Source organism: Balaenoptera acutorostrata, chromosome 15 (assembly GCF_949987535.1).
Source record: "Balaenoptera acutorostrata chromosome 15, mBalAcu1.1, whole genome shotgun sequence".
Lineage (NCBI taxonomy): Eukaryota > Metazoa > Chordata > Mammalia > Artiodactyla > Balaenopteridae > Balaenoptera > Balaenoptera acutorostrata.
Window position 1 is genome coordinate 14813220 of NC_080078.1, and position 16891 is coordinate 14830110.

The 16891-nt window shown below is 43.8% G+C and overlaps 1 protein-coding gene across 4 annotated transcripts in view; it reads right to left on the reverse strand.

Moving 5' to 3' along the window:
* Positions 1 to 708: 708 nt before the first annotated feature.
* TMEM248 (transmembrane protein 248) overlaps positions 709 to 16891 on the reverse strand; it is a 32943-nt gene continuing 16760 nt past the window's right edge. For 3 of the 4 annotated variants that reach the window (XM_057529223.1, XM_057529222.1, XM_057529221.1), the window contains exons 2-7: positions 12501 to 12677; positions 8583 to 8868; positions 6744 to 6894; positions 5498 to 5681; positions 3976 to 4119; positions 709 to 3422 (exon numbers count right to left, since the gene is read on the reverse strand). In XM_057529223.1, the coding sequence (XP_057385206.1) occupies positions 3402 to 3422; positions 3976 to 4119; positions 5498 to 5681; positions 6744 to 6894; positions 8583 to 8868; positions 12501 to 12659 (945 nt within the window). In that variant the 5' untranslated portion in view covers positions 12660 to 12677 and the 3' untranslated portion in view covers positions 709 to 3401. Of the gene's footprint in view, positions 3423 to 3975; positions 4120 to 5497; positions 5682 to 6743; positions 6895 to 8582; positions 8869 to 12500; positions 12678 to 14106; positions 14883 to 16891 lie in introns of those variants that run through there. The other variant, XM_007186510.3, reaches the window with a different exon arrangement.

Consider the following 16891-nt stretch of genomic DNA (forward strand, 5'->3'; position numbering starts at 1 on the left):
AGGAAGATGCGAGCTCTTATTCTCCAAGGGCTTCTGCATCGTGACGGAAACACCACACACAAACCTCCGAGTCCGAGGAGGGGGCAGCGTTCCACGCGCTAGAGAAGGCAGGACGAGGCGAAGGAGGTAGAAGCAAAAGCCCGTTGAGGTGTCCCGTCCTCTGCACTGTCCTGTCCCACAGAGCACCCAGAGGCTGGCCCCCACCGCCCGGCCCCTGCTGGAGAGCGAAGGAGGGAAGAGCCACAGAGCCCCTGCCCACTGGGAAAGGGAAGAATTCACATTAGTGAACATGACTGACTGCCCTTTACAAATGCGGAGGATGCATTTCCTGGCAAAAGAGGCCTGGCCCATGCGGGAGCTCTGTACCGGGAAGTCAGAGCCGCTTCTGGAGACTCGGGCTGAGTGCACACGGAGGGCGTGTGTATAAGCAAGAAGGGTGTCTTTAAACTCCCATCCCCATGCAAATGCTCCTCCCGCTCTGCATTACGTCCTCCTTCCGGGCAGGAGTTGAGTCAGCTCTGCGAGTTTGTACTCTCAGGGAGAAGACCCGTGTGCCTGGTGAGACCTAGAAGGACACCACTGCCTGCCCCTCATCCTGACGACGGGTGACACTTGGAAAGAACAGCTTACAAAACACCCCCAATTACTTACCGCACGTGCTCTTCCCTTAGAAAACACCCATCAGACAGAAGGAAATGGAGACGCAGCCAATTCAGACTTTTTATTCTGGAAAGCACATATGCACATATTTCAAACACAGAAAATTAATCTGGGAGTGAATGCCGTAACAGATCAGCTACTGACCATCATGCAGCAAGGTAAGTGAAATGGATCCGCTGGCCCTCGAAACCCCACAGTGCCTGCAGGAGGGTTGAAAAACTAGGATGCTGAATCCCTACCTACTGCCAAAGAAAACGCAACCGAAGTGGCAGGTTCCTAATGACGAGAAAAACTTACAGATAGAATCAAAACTGATTCAAGTCATACAGTGAAAGGACAAAAGGAAAAAGGAAAGAGATCAATATGATCTGAAACAACCATTTTAATAGTAAGTTGCTGACCTTTCATTGGACTCTGGTCCAAGATGCCTGAGGATGAGCCAGTGTCCCTGCACGGGGTCACCCTGAACGGCAGGCAGGCCCTGTCTGTGACACTGAGGCCCCCCAGCAAGAGACAGCAGAGGACGAGGCCTTGTCTGCTAGTGCCCAGATAGCAACAGGTCCTCTGGACTTGCTGAGGGTCAGTGGACCCAGGCCCCACGGGCTCCCCTCCTCCCTTTGTACACCTGGCTGACGCTGGGTTTCCGGAAGATCTCTGAGAATCACCTGCGAGGGAGAATGCTGGATTTTTAAAGTGAGTGACCTGGCCTCATGACAAGGCATACCATCCAGGCGTTTTTGGCACTTCCTTTCCTCATGCCTAACAGTGTCCCTGCTCCCCTGGCTACAGATGCCAGCCAGTCCCTGTGACTAAAACAAGGGCCATTAATGTTAGCAACAAGCTGGACTGAACAAACCAGTGAAACTGACTTTTTTCACCTGTCTTCCTTTTATATTACTCTGCCGGTTCTAAATCTCTCCTGTAACTCTACTTCATTGGGATTTTATTAATTCAGTAGCAGCTTCCTCTAAAATCTGTTGGTCTTAGTGATACTGATGTTTCTAAAGGCCAAGCCAAATGGCTCTTTCTCAATCTTGTCTCAAAGTTTCTAAAGAGAAAACTAAATTAACCGGTTAGCCATGCATCATGTAAGCAACTCATATCATAAAAAAACTGGATAGACAAGTATGATTATTGCGCTTGAAACATACTAAAAGGAAAAAAAGGAATATTAACATATCAAGTTACTATGATGATTATTTTAATAACAACCTTCAGGAAAAGCCCACAAATGTTTTCCATTTAAGAATGCCTGGATATTAAAAAAAAAAAAAAAGCCTGGGATAAAATGTTCTAGGCCAATATATTTCAGACTGCAGGGCTGGTTCTAATTTAGAACAGAATACAGACCTGGAGTTAAGAGAAAGAAGTGCTGACAGTCATCCCCAAGGTTTTATCTGCCCTTCTGCTATAACATGGCTTGGGAGAACACAGAAATCATTAATGACTATGAGTTATTAAGGCAAAAAGCTATTAAGAAAAAGAAAAATGGTAAGAATACAAGTAACAAGAAAGGGCTGGAAAAGATGCACAACTGTTTTAAAATGAAGATGGTTTGGAAGGAAAACAGGGATAAAGGAATTAGATCATCAAAATGTTATAGGAAAGAAAAATGCTTTTGGTTTTCCCAATAAATGGGAAATCAGAATTGCTTTCCTTCCAATTTCACAGGCATCGTTTTCTTAATGTTACTGATCTACTACTAGTTGCCATTTCCTTCTGAGAATGTTAACTGCATATAAATAAATGCAAAAAACCCAAAAAACACCCAGGAAAGAAAACCCACTCCCTCTTCAAAGAAAACAAGAAACCCCACCATAACTATCAGACCGACTCACCCCCCTCTCCTTCCATGCCGTCAGCTGCATTCCGGAAGAGAACAGCTTGTTTTCACTCTAGAGCCATGTGCACCTCATTTTTAAGCCCTTCTGAGCGAGGAAGCTGTTTTAACTTTTACAATGGAGGGAAGGGACCACAGAGAGGAAAAAGACAGCGGAACATTCTGTGCCAACTCAACTTGAACAAGACCAAATTCCTCGCTGTCCACGTGGAAAATGAAACTTAGATCTCTACCATGTAGGTGACTTTTAAATATTTAACTTTTTACTCAAGATAAAAGCACAAATCTGTCCTAATCAGAGTAGTATTAAAATGTGACTATTTTTTCTTCAAAGGAAAAAAAAAAAACTTAGAAAGATAGGTATGTTTCCTTGCAAGCAAAACGGAGAAAAAGGTATTATTGTTGTTACTATAATTATTAAGCCACAGACACATAAAATCCACAAAATGGATTGGGGTGGCTTTGGAAATGCAATATCATATCAAAGGTGCAGACTGTTTCGAACATTCTGTACAGATCGGGCTGAAACAAGAACCAAAGCAAACCTCAACCCCACCAGCAGTGAAGCGCCTCTGGGACCCTGGGAAAGACAGCATGGCCTGCTCCGACGGCGAGGTCACGAAGCCTCTCCGGCGCTACTCAGGATCATCCCGCCAAGCCCGCAGGTGAGGCTGAAGGGTTCTGGCCGCGCCCAGTGCGAAGCACGTGCATCATTGGACCAATTTCTGAATAGATTTTTTATAAATATATACAAATCAGTTACAGGCACTTGAAATGTCTTTGGCTGGAATAACCCAACATTGCAAGATAATGTATTCACAGAGTGTCCAGGCCCAGGCTGGGTTCAGCAGGCAATGATTATGGTTCTCTCAGTCTCTCTCAGAGAACGGCAGCTGTGGGATTAGGCATCAGCCAAAGCCACCTAGGAGAGAGCAAGACGGCAACCCAGTCACGCGGCAAAGCCTGGATAACTCGGCCCCACCAGCACTCCTACCAGGTTCTGGTCCCTATCCCAAACCCAGGGAGCCACACCGCACACACCTATCAGGCAGGGGAACTATTAAACCCCTAAGAAAACAGACCTCATTTTCTATGGAGGGAATGAACAGAAATCTGAGTCTCCTGCAAGACGCAGCTGATCCTGCAGAACCGCTGTGCTGCGACACAGCGTTAAGTGCCTGGAAGCCCGGAGGAGCATTCTGGGAGGTGACTTCTCAAGCGCGCGGAACTGGAGGGGAGGCCGCCCTCGGGGTCAGCCGCTCGCCAGTGGGGATTTGAGAACACTTTTTTCCCAGCTGAGGCCTGGGTATATGGTTGAAGATGCAACACCATAATTGAGGCTGAGGGGAGACGACTGCTGATAAAAAGACAGGAGCTAATTTCTCCGGAGGAAAGGAATCACCCACAATAAATGGAATAAGGACTAATTGGGACTTTCTGGCGCAATGCTGGGTCAGACCCCACCCACTGCTCACCTTCTCAGGACAAAATTCAGGATTGCTCTGACGCAGTTTGCTGGGTCTGCCTTTGATAACCGCATAGCAAAACATCGTTATCACCATCACGAAGAGGAAGTAACTGGTGTGCATGAGGTGCAAGTTTATTAATGAGCGGTCATCCTAAACAAAGAGAATAAACCAGAAACATCTGCACTGAGTTACTGAGAGATTTTAATGCTGGGTTCCTGGAATCAGGGTGCACAACCTCCAGACTTGCCTCAACTATCAATTCTCACATGGGAATTGAGAGTTAAACTATTAAAGCTGGAGCTTGTTAAGTGAAGACAGGGTGTTCCCGACACCACCCATACCCTCCCTTCCTAAGGCGGTCCTCTGCCCGAATCCCCCCGCCCCTGACAAGGCCCCAGAGTCTTTAACCCCTGCTCTTCTCTTTACGTCCTCTTGCTCTGACAGCCCTCAGGTTGCATGGCTGACAGCCCAAGCCTGTGTTCCTAACTCCTCCCCTGAGAGGCTGCATCCTTCCTGGGCCTTTCCCCACGTGGACAAGCCCCTGGCTGGAAACGCCGAGGCCGGCCTTGACTCACTCCTCCTTGATGTCCCACAGGCAATCAGCCACCGGGCCCGGCCAGTTGTTGAGATCCCAGCCAGGCCCCCACTCCTGTTCTTTCTCACAGCTCCAGGCCTCAGGCGCCATCCCATTTACACGCATCAGGTGGGCAGACCAGTCTTCCTGACACACTGCTCTACAAATTCCCTGGAGCCCAAACTCAGGCAGTGATGGCCTCGTCCGAGGAGAAAGCCTGAACACCTCAGCGAGGCACAAAGGGCCTTCTGGAGCCTGGCCCCTGCCCGCCATACAGGCTGATCCCCACTGCTCGCTCCCGCAGGCCCCTGGCACACCGCTGTCCACAACTTGATAAAAACGAGGCATAAGAAAAGAGAAGGACCAGGCAAAAAGAAAGATCCACCTGGCACATACGGACAGAAGAAAAGAGGATTTACAAAAATTCAGTGCAGTCTGTTAAAAGTGGGCTCAAGTCTGAGCAGCAAACTAAACTAGCGAATCACCCACGAGTCCGGAGTACAGTGCCTTCCACCCATTTCCTCCTTGTAAAGTAAAATCCTACACAGGCATCAATATCTAGCCAGAGTCATCTCCTCCTACTGACTTCTGCCTTTCTGAATTCTGAACTATTTATTGCTCAGACTGACACTAACCAAATACGCTTCAGTGAGTGGCTGCGTGGATGAGTAAGACTGAACCAGCCTCTGCTGTAGCCCCAGGTTAGGCACACAGCAGTGCTCAATAAATAACTGCTGTTGAACAAAGCGGAAAACAAAGAACAGAAGCAATTTTCTTAACCCAATGGGCGGCATGTTCTTCCAAGTCTCCAGCACTCCACCTGGTCTCCCAACCCAGCTGGACAGCTAGAATGGCAGGGGCTAAGCTAACCCAAGGAGGTACACAGGGCCTGCTCTAACAGTTCCTGGACACACACACACACACACACACACACACACGACTGTTCTCACTTACATCTGGAACAATAACTGTAAGCTTGGGATTTAAAGCATGATAGACTTTTCCAATGGCCCCCTTGTAACACCAGAAAGGATTGTAGTCTTGAGCATATTTTGTGTTGGCGTCTCTGGCAGTTGTGAAGATCTTGTACCAGAGCGTGGCGTTGCTGTAGGTGTCAGGAGCACAGTGCGGCGGCTGTCTGCAGAAGATGGGGCAAGACACATGCTCAGTGGCCTTGAGACATTTACTTGTGTCTCAGCTACTGGCGCTGGCATAGCACCAAGCAGAGCCACACGTGCAGAAGGGAGAAATAAGAAACATATTTTCTTGAGATAAATACCATTATATTTTTAGTTCAGTGATTTTTTTAAAAAAATTAATAAACACGTAAAGAATAAGAAATAGGCATCCAGCACTTAGGAGTCTGGGTGTTAGACTTCTGCCTTCAGAATTCAACCCATGTCCTCTCACATATGATGTGGCCAGAGAAGGACTCGCTCCTTTTAAGCCCATTTTCTCAAATTATCTAAACTCTTAGTCACAACTGGAAGTTTTACATACAAAGTTCTCTATCAGATATTACAACCAACAGCAAATAATGCTTAACTTGTCCTACAAACCTCCAAATGTCTAAAATAGATAAATCCCAGGATAATTATTTTAAAAGGATTCACCCTAAGATTCTTTTAAACAGGCTACATCTTGTATATTTCATGTAATTATAGATCATTATCTCCTTTCCAGAGAAAGGAGAGGCAAGAAAAGCCTCAAAGGCAAAGCGGTTACACTGAGAGCTGCTCAAAAAAAATATGAAGCAAAAGTTTCAGAAACAGTAACTATATCACAGAAAATAAGGCTCAATTTATACTATCAATTTAAAAAATAACTCTTCCTGGATAATGGAGATGAACAAAACCTTTATCTTTCAGGAGCCTTAATTGTCATTATGGTGACAGGATCAGCTCATTCATCTTTCCTGTGGCTTCTTCTACCAACAGGAAAGGCCACCTAAAACTTACACACAGCAACCAGATGCTTTCACAACTTTGTCAAAACACTAACTCTCTGATACTTCTATGCAGAAGTTCTACCTTTAGAAAACCAAATTAAACTGAAACAATCCTACAGACAGGTCCCAGTGATGACCATTGTACAAAGTAACACGATGCAGCTGTCCTGAGAACTTGCTCAGGCATCCCAGTCATGCTGACGGTAAATGGAGCTTCTTATGCACACCCACCGGGGTCAGGAAAGTACTTACACGGTGACGGGGAACACGCCAGGGTGGGCTGTGAGGGTCGTGCAGGCTGTGAACACCACCTGCTCACAGCGGCCGTGAAGGGCACAGTCGTCCGAGTTCCAGGCTGTGGGCAGGGTAAAGGTAATGTTTATCTCCTCGTGGGCTTCTCTGCCTGGAAAGAGAAATTGGTTTTTTGGTAAGTAAAGCGAGAATTCATACATTTATTATTCTCTGGAATCTGAATGAATCCTGACATCAAACCCACCCAGGAATCACCTATCAGCCCACTGAAGTGGGACCCCTGCTTTTGTGGGGTTTCAGGAATAACAGCAGTTCCGAGCCAGACTCTGAGACCTGCTCACCTGGCAGAACCACAAAATGGCAAACGGAGAGGGGTCACTTTCAGCCAATGCCTGGAGTTGCCACGCAAGGGCCCAGGCCATGCCTGAGTGGGAAGGCTGGGGCTGGGTGAGTCATCACCATTGTTACAGCTTTCATACAGCACTCTTACCATTTTCAAACTGCTTTTATATGTACTACTTCACTTAAAATGCACCACTATCCTACGAACATGACCAAAGAAGTGTTACTGTTCCCCTTTTACATACGACTAGACTGAGGATCAGAGGGTTGAACAGACTTAAGAAAGGTCACGAGACGGGTGAGTGATGAAGCGTAAATGAATAAGGTATTCGAACACCACAGGGGAAGAAAAAGGTCCACTTGCTACGTGGAAAACCCAGATGTCGCCCTTACCTCCTTACATGGGAACAGGTCTCACCTGGTACAGCCAACAGGAGGCTGGCAGGCACTCCCAAGTTCCTTCAAGGACTTTAAAAGGTTCTTGGTAACCAAACCAAAGATGATTCTTCCAAGGCCCAAGCCTCTGGCACAAAGCCTTTCCTGATTATTCCAGCTTCTACTACTTTCTCAACCTTCTCCTGAATCACCTACAATCACCTACAATCAGTCTGTCATGGGTTTAGTACTAGTCCAAGGGCAGTGCTCAATGTTCCATAGGTGTTTATTTTTAATATTATTTAACAAGCATTTATATAGCATTTCCTTTGTGCCAGGAACTATTTTAAGTGCTTGATGAATATTAACTCACGTTATGCTTGTCTCTTCCATATCCCAAAATTCCAAAGGGAAGAGACCAGGCTTTTTCTAGTTTTTAGTACTTAGCCCAATGCATTCACAAAATTTTAAGACTAGTAGCAATATCTGTAGTATGTACTGAAAACTCCAAAATGATGAGCCAGAATAAAAAACTGGTGTTTTTAACAGACTCACAGATATAGCGAACAGACTTGTGGTTGCTGAGGGGTGGGCTGGTGGGGGAGGGATGGATTGGGAAATGGGATTAGCAGAGGCAAACTATTATATACAGGATGGATAAACAACAAGGTCCTGCACAGGGAACCATATTCAATATCCTGTGACAAACCATAATGGAAAAGAATATGAAGAATATATATAACTGAGTCACTTTGCTGTACAGCAGAAATTAACACAACACTGTAAATCAACTATACTTCAATAAAATTAAAAAAAATATAAACTCAAAAATTTTAAAATGTGTTTTTAAATATTAAGACCAGAAATAGGCCTTATAATTTTTTTCCCAGTCTCCTACTCTTATGGGTTTTTATTGAGAGCCTACTGCATACCAAACACTTTAATAAGTGAAGATGTAGTAGAAATGGTGCCTTCTTGGCTTTGTTTAGTTCAAACTCAACAAAAGAGAAGACATATACAAAAAATAAAAAAGTCTGATGAGTAAAACCGTACTCTAATGCTCTGTGTTGTAACAGCTGTTACCTGAGAAAGCCTGGAGGGAAGCGGCTAACACTCACATACCTGAGAGTCCAATCTGATGCCCGAGAACGGTCGAGTACAGATGGGTGACGTTGCGAGAGAACCCGCCAAAGGGTTTGAGTGGGTCCAGGGTTAGGGTGATTGCAACTGAGATGTTCACTGGGCCTGGATCCTCCAGGGACTGCGGAGACTGGGTGGACATCCTGGCCTGGCCGCTGGCCACTGTGCTTTCCAGAGCTGTGGTGTCGTTTGTGAGATGCTTTAGTGTTTCATTCTCTGATACGCACAAGTCCAAATCATTAAACCGCAGCAGAAAAGTATTCCAATCCTTCAGTGAAACGAGAGAGAGGAAAACAAGGCTGAGCCGACTGAAAGTGCTGCCAGCGCAGTGACAGTCACAACCCCCGGTGTGGCGTCACACAACAGGGGGACCACGCCTCAGAGTCAGTCCTTCAAAATACAGCAACACAGCCTTCAGCCTCTTGTGCTGGCGTAATGTGGTTTTCCAACCACTCTCACGTTCAAAATCTAAAATATAAACTCTTCATTGGCATGAGCTATTACACTGTGAGATTAAGCCAACTTAGGAAAATATGTAAAGAAAAAAAGGGTATTAAACTTACAGGAAATGATCTAGCCTCAGAATCAAGCTTGAAAAGCAAGCTTGAACAAAAGTAGTAAAACATTAAAAGTATTAATCCAAACTCATTTAGCAGTTACAATTAGTTATTTTTTAAAAATTAAGGCCGTCTTAAAATATTTTCTCATAAGGTCAATTTTCTACACCTTGCTTTCTGTCTTGGGACCGCAAAACTGCAGTAAATACCAACACTCATGTGGTACTTTTCCCCCTCATCATGGACTTTGGATGCCACTTTAGAACAGGAACAATTTCAAAAGGGAGGAGAAAAGATGTTTTCAGGCTTCTTTTTTTTTTTTTTAAAGTTTAATTTGTTTATTTATTTTTATTTATGGCTGTGTTGGGTCTTCGTTTCTGTGCTAGGGCTTTCTCTAGTTGCGGCAAGTGGGGGCCACTCCTCATCACGGTGCACGGGCCTCTCACTATCGCGGCCTCTCTTGTTGCGGAGCACAGGCTCCAGACGCGCAGGCTCAGTAACTGTGGCTCACGGGCCTAGTTGCTCCGCGGCATGTGGGATCCTCCCAGACCAGGGCTCGAACCCGTGTCCCCTGCATTGGCAGGCAGATTCTCAACCACTGCGCCACCAGGGAAGCCTCAGGCTTCTCTTAATATCTGTACTGATGGTTTAAATTATAAGCAGTTTTAAAACTGACACCAACAAAGTAGCCACCAGGGTATGTTTTTAGTTTTAGCAGACACCCAAAGATGAACTCAGGCTAAAATAGCAACAACAAATCAACCGAGGCTGTTACATACAACTTCCTTCTCCCAAGCAACGTTATCTACAAAAAGGTGCCAAAGGTGAAGACAAACCAAGTTACTTTTTTTAAAAAAATAAATTTATTTATTTCATTTATTTTATTTTTGGCTGCGCTGGGTCTTCATTGCTGCAAGTGGGCTTTCTCTAGTTGCGGTGAGTGGGGGCTACTCTTCGTTGAAGTGCGCAGGCTTCTCACTGCGGTGGCTTCTCTTGTTGCAGAGCATGGGTTCTAGGCATGTGGGCTTCAGTAGTTGTGACTCATGGGCTCTAGAGCACAGGCTCAGTAGTTGTGGCGCAATGGGCTTAGTTGCTCCGCGGCATGTGGGATCTTCCCAGACCAGGGCTCGAACCTGTGTCCCCTGCATTAGCAGGCAGATTCTTAACCACTGCGCCACCAAGGAAGCACCAAGTTACATTTTGAATAACTCTAACATTGATTAAAAATGCCATTCGGAGTAATCCCTAACCAGTCAGGTCTACCTTTATAGCCTCAGTTTATCAGTATCTGGCATTTAGTAAGAAGGCAACCAGATATTTCACATTACATTTTCCCTGACACCTACAAACTCAGCAGACTATTAAAGAACATCAGGCTGAAAATGAACATCCTAGTCTCACCCCTTCCTATTCCAGACGTGAGGAAACAGAGGCCCAGAGCAAATTAGGGACTCTCCAATGCCAGCTGAGTTGAAGACAGACTCAGAATTGTTTTCTGATTCACAGCGCCAAACTTTCCCCATACACCTAGGATCCTCATTTGAAAATAAAATCACTAAATTAATCATGATCAAAGTTCTGCAGCATCTTGCAGCTCTGCTTTCCTGCAGAGTTCGAGTCCATTTTGAACAGCTGGCCAAGGCCAATGTCAGGCCCCATTTCAATTAAGGGTTAATTATCCAGGCTACATCTTAACCATTGGCCTTGGCCGTGTGTTCAACATGGACTTGAGCTTTGAGGGAGAGCAATGCCAGGATGCTGAAGAACTTTGGTTGTGACTAGAATGTTCATTTTCAGCCCTAATGTAGGTACAGCCTGTTTGGATAACCTTTAAAGATTCAGGCAGGGTCAGAAAAGGGGGAGAATTAAGCCAGCCAGTAGGTTTCTTGGTAAGAAACTCTTTGGAAGGGTTTCACAGGAGAAATAGCTAAAACTTGTTACTTTGTATTACAGAGTTAATGTGGGAAGGTGGTCCCTCTTGCTAACATCACCTATTTCTAGAATGCCACAGAGCACAAGAGGAAGCATAATCCCCATAACACTGAGCAAAACTCTCCTCTCGGTCACAAGGCACACACAATGCAACAATAATGCAATCCCTATCCCCGCCCCCATGCCCACTCTCACCAGCGAACACACCCAAGAAGAAAAAGTGTAAGAGAAGACACTCACAGAATCTAAGATGGGAACTAATTTGTCCTAAAAGACACTTATCCACCAGTAAATTCACCATATCATTGATTCAGCATAATTTCTAACACATAAATTTATTAATAGGTATATTGTTATTCACCTCTATTAAACAACATTATCAACTTTGTATTCTTTTCTGATATGCAGAAACACTTTTTAAATTTATTTTATGATATTTTTGATTTTTGGCTGCATTGGGTCTTCATTGCTGCATGCAGGCTTTCTCTAGTTGTGGTGAGCGGGGGCTACTCTTTGTTGTGGTGTGTGGACTTCTCCCTGCGGTGGCTTCTCTTGTTGCGGAGCACAGGCTCTAAGCATGCGGGCTTCAGTAGTTGTGGCATGCAGGCTCAGTAGTTGTGGCTCGCGGACTCTAGAGCGCAGGCTCAGTAGTTGTGGCGCACAGGCTTAGTTGCTCCGCAGCATGTGGGATCTTCCCGGACCAGGGCTCGAACCTGTGTCCCCTGCACTGGCAGGCAGAGTCTTAACCACTGTGCCACTAGGGAAGTCCCACACACATCTTTTAAAATCTGTATTATGACTGTGCAAAAACTATTATATGCCTAAACTAATGATTAAAGAGCAATGCCCAAATAATTCATTTAAATTGACCAAAAAAATAAAATCTAGAAGGCAAGTCTGTAGATTACTGAAGCTTCCCTTGATAAGAAAAAGACAAATATATTTGGAAATAAGGTTCTGCTTTCTAATTTCTTTAGAATTTCTTCTTCTCCAATGAAAAAGCTATCAGTACAGCCGATAAAACTCCATGACAATATATGGCTTTAAAATAACAAATGTTTAGTTTTTAAAAATTGTAGTTGGCTAATTTAATATGAATAGCAAAGAAGTTAGTTCTTGATCTTCTTGACACAAACATTTTACAAACATACTTTCCAAAATACATGTTTCATTGCTGAAACAGTCTAACTAAAGCTGGTAGCATTATTTAAATCAATAACTATCTGACTAGGTTATTTCCTAACAAAGTGAGTCACAGCAAGATGGAAGACCAAAAATTCTGAATAAATATTACTCTTTCTCACTGGGATGAAAGTCACAACCAAAGAAGGGTATGTGGAGAGCCAAAAGGTGTTTTCCCACTCTATAAAGGTCCAGCCAGTCTGAGAGGAGAACTTAGAATTTACTATACCTCTGCCATTTCTGGTGACTTGATCTCCTTGATTTTGAAGAAATAGCCCAAGGTCAGGAAAGCTATTGCCATGGCGCTTACACTGATCATAAAGACCACCAAGGGGGGCCGGCTGCTGATGTACACCTTCAGGTTCTCCAGGGGGTTGATGTTGAACATTATTCTGATCAGCTCCACCTGAAAGGAATGAATCAGAAGACTCACCCACTGACTCGCCAAAAGAAAACCTATGACTCTCACTTCTGTTTCCTTTGACGGTTTCGGGGGGTGAGGAGGTCACTCATTATTGAACTTGAGAACTATCTGATCATAAATCCATTCAAAAGACTAGAAGGAAATAAAAGACCACTAAATGCTAATTGTCATTATTTCCAAGTGGTAGGATCTTGAAAGATAGGCATTCTTTCGGTTTGAATTTTCTAATTATTCTTTAATGAACATTTGCTACTTCCATATTTCTTAAGAAAATGTTTAAGTAAGTCAGTAATACGACACAAATGCATGCCAACATGTACAAAAATAAACTGAGGATGCTCTCATTTCCTACCACTGAAGAGCTGAATCTTATTTATTCAACATTCTGTCCTGTTCACCACCATACCATGCCCATCCCAGCACCTGGCAGAGAGTAGGCACTCAACAAATACTGAATTTTATCACTCCCCTGCTTAAAGCCCTCCTAAGGCTTCCCACTGGACCTGGCATGAGATTCCTGTGAAGGCCCACAGGGTGTCATTATCCAGAAGCCCTGCCAACCTCCATGACCACATCTCCACCAACATTCCCTCCTCATTCACCGGCCGCTGGCCATACTGGCCTTGCTATTTTTCAGGATCAGCTTGTTAATTTCTGCAAAAAGTCAGCTGTGACTGTGACAGGGATTACACTGAACCCACAATCAGTCTGGGGAGTACCACCACTTCAACAATGTTATCTTCCAGTCCATGAACCTGGGGGATGCCTTTCCACTTATTTCCGCTCTCTTTCATTTATTTCAATATTTGTAGTTATCAAAGCATATGTTTGCACTTCTTTTGCTAAACTTATTCCTAAGTATTTTATTCTTGGAATTGTGAACACGTCCTATCTGCAGGCTTTTTACCTCTGCCTGGAATGCTTTAGCCCCAAATTTCCTCATGCTTGCTCTTCTTACAGTGCAGGTCCATGCTCAGCACCCAGCTCCTCAGAGAGGCCTTCCCTGAGCACCCTCAGCCCCCTGCCTCCCAGGACCCTGCTTGACTTCCTTCACACTGTTTAGTTAAACTTCTACTTGTTTACAGTCTATCATCCCTCATTTGTGAGCTCCAAGAGCAGACATTTTGCCAGTCTTGCTCACTGCTATGGCCCTGGCTCCTGGTCCCTAGAACAGTAGCTGGCATGCAATGAGCTCTTATATACATGATCAGACTACAACACTAAAACTACTTTAAAAATCTGTGCCAGCTTTTAAATTTTAGAGAGAAAAAGATGCATCAACAGCCCCTAAGAACCAATAGCAACCACGTGCAACAAGCCAGGCTGTGTACCTGTTTGTTTTCACAAGAGTCTTTGACTCAACATTCTGTTTCTGAGATTTATCTCTATGGATTCAGTCTATTGGGTTTACCTGCTGTACAGGATGCAACTGTATCACAGTTGAGTTATCACAGGCATAGAAGCCCAGCTGGGTTCTTCCCACTGTTTCACTCACAAAGGGCACCACAGCAGGCACAAGAGTGGTTCTAACACAACGAGGTCACCAGTAGGCCCGTCTGCAACTTGACTTTGTATTGTCAGACTCTCCAAGGAAGTCATACCAGTTTACACTTCCCCCAACAAGGAAAAGGCTCACTCCATTTCCCAACATTCATGCCAACACTTGATATTCTAAGGCAATCTTGTGGATCTGGACCAACGAGATCATGTGAAATTGTATCTCACCATTATTTTAAATTACATCTCCCTGAAACAGAGTATCTTTTTACTTCTTTACCGGCCATTTAGATTCTTCCTAGGTGAACTGCCTGAATCTTTGGCCATTTACCAGTAGGATGTTTGTCTATGTCTTATTAATGTTTAAAATAATTTTTTGATATTTTAGACACTGAGCCTTTTCCAATTTTTTTAAAATGACATATATAACTACTCCAAGCTTTACAACAAATGTGAATCATCACAACAAACCAGCTTTACAACAAATGCTAAAGGAACTTCTCTAAGTGGGAAACACAAGAGAAGAAAAGGACCTACAAAAACAAACTCAAAACAATTAAGAAAATGGTAACAGGAACATACATATCAATAATAACCTTGAATGTAAATGGATTAAGTGCCCCAACCAAAAGACACAGATTGGCTGAATGGCTACAAAAATAAGACCCATATATATGCTGTCTACAACACCTACTTCAGACCTAGGGACACATACAGACTGAAGGTGTGAAGGGATGAGAAAAGATATTCCATGCAAATGCACATCAAAAGAAAGCTGGAGTAGCAATACTCATATCTGATAAAATAGACTTTAAAGTAAAGACTGTTACAAGAGATAAGGAGGGACACTACATAATGATCAAAGGATCAATCCAAGGAAAAGATATAACAATTATAAATGTTTATGCACCCAACATAGGAGCACCTCAATACATAAGGCAAATGCTAACAACCAAGAAAGAAAAAATCGACAGTAACACAATAATAGTAGGGGACTTCAACACCCCACTTACACCAATGGATAGATCATCCAAACAGAAAATAAATAAGGAAACACAAGCTTTAAATGACACAACAGACCAGATAGATTTAATTGATGTTTATAGAACATTCCACCCAAAAGTGGCAGAATACACTTTCTTCTCAAGTGCACATGGAACATTCTCCAGGACACATCACCTCTTGGGTCACAAATCAAGCCTCAGAAAATTTAAGAAAACTGAAATTGTATCAAGCATCTTTTCTGACCACAATGCTATGAGATTGGAAATCAATTACAGGAAAAAAAGTGTAAAAAACACAAATACATGGAGGCTAAACAGTGCTGTACTAAATAAACAAGAGATCACTGAAGAAATCAAAGAAGAAATAAAAAAATACATAGAAACAAATGACAATGAAAACACTACGACCCAAAACGTATGGGATGCAGCAAAAGCAGTTCTAAGAGGGAAGTTTAAAGCAATTCAATCTCACCTCAAGAAACAAGAAAATTCTCAAATAAACAATATAACCCGGGCTTCCCTGGTGGCGCAGTGGTTGAGAATCCGCCTGCCAATGCAGGGGACACGGGTTCGAGCCCTGGTCTGGGAAGATCCCACATGCCGCGGAGCAACTGGGCCCGTGAGCCACAATTACTGAGCCTGCGCGTCTGGAGCCTGTGCTCCGCAACAAGAGAGGCCGCGACAGTGAGAGGCCCGCGCACCGCGATGAAGAGTGGCCCCCGCTTGCCACAACTAGAGAAAGCCCTCACACAGAAACGAAGACACAACACAGCCATAAAGAAATTAATTAATTAATTAATTAATTAAAAAAAAAATATAACCCTACACTTAAAACAACTAGAGACAATAAATGCTGGAGAGGGTGTGGAGAAAAGGGAACACTCTTGCACTGTTGGTGGGAATGTAAATTGATACAGCCACTATGGAGAACAGTATGGAGGTTCCTTAAAAAACTAAAAATAGAACTACCATATGACCCAGCAATCCCACTACTGGGCATATACCCTGAGAAAACCATAATTCAAAGAGTCATGTACCAAAATGTTCACTGCAGCTCTAGTTACAATAACCAGGACATGGAAGCAACCTAAGTGTCCATCATCGGATGAATGGATAAAGAAGATGTGGCACATATATACAATGGAATATTACTCAGCCATAAAAAGAAATGAAATGGAGGTATTTGTAATGAGGTGGATGGACCTAGAGTCTGTCATACAGAGTGAAGTAAGTCAGAAAGAGAAAAACAAATACAGTATGCTAACACATATATATGGAATCTAAGGGAAAAAAAAAAAGGTCATGAAGAACCTAGTGGCAAGACGGGAATAAAGACACAGACCTACCAGAGAATGGACTTGAGGATATGGGGAGGGGGAGGGGTAAGATGCGACAAAGAAAGAGAGTGTCATGGACATATATACACTACCAAACATAAAATAGATAGCTGATGGGAAGCAACTGCATAGCACAGGGAGATCAGCTCTGTGCTTTGTGACCACCTAGAGGGGTGGGATAGGCAGGGCAGGAGGGAGGGAGACGCAAGAGGGAAGAGATATGGGAACATATGTATATGTATAACTGATTCACTTTGTTATAAAGCAGAAACTAACACACCATTGTAAAGCAATTATACTCCAATAAAGATGTTAAAAAAAAAAAACAACAACTAGAGAAAGAAGAACAAAGAAAACC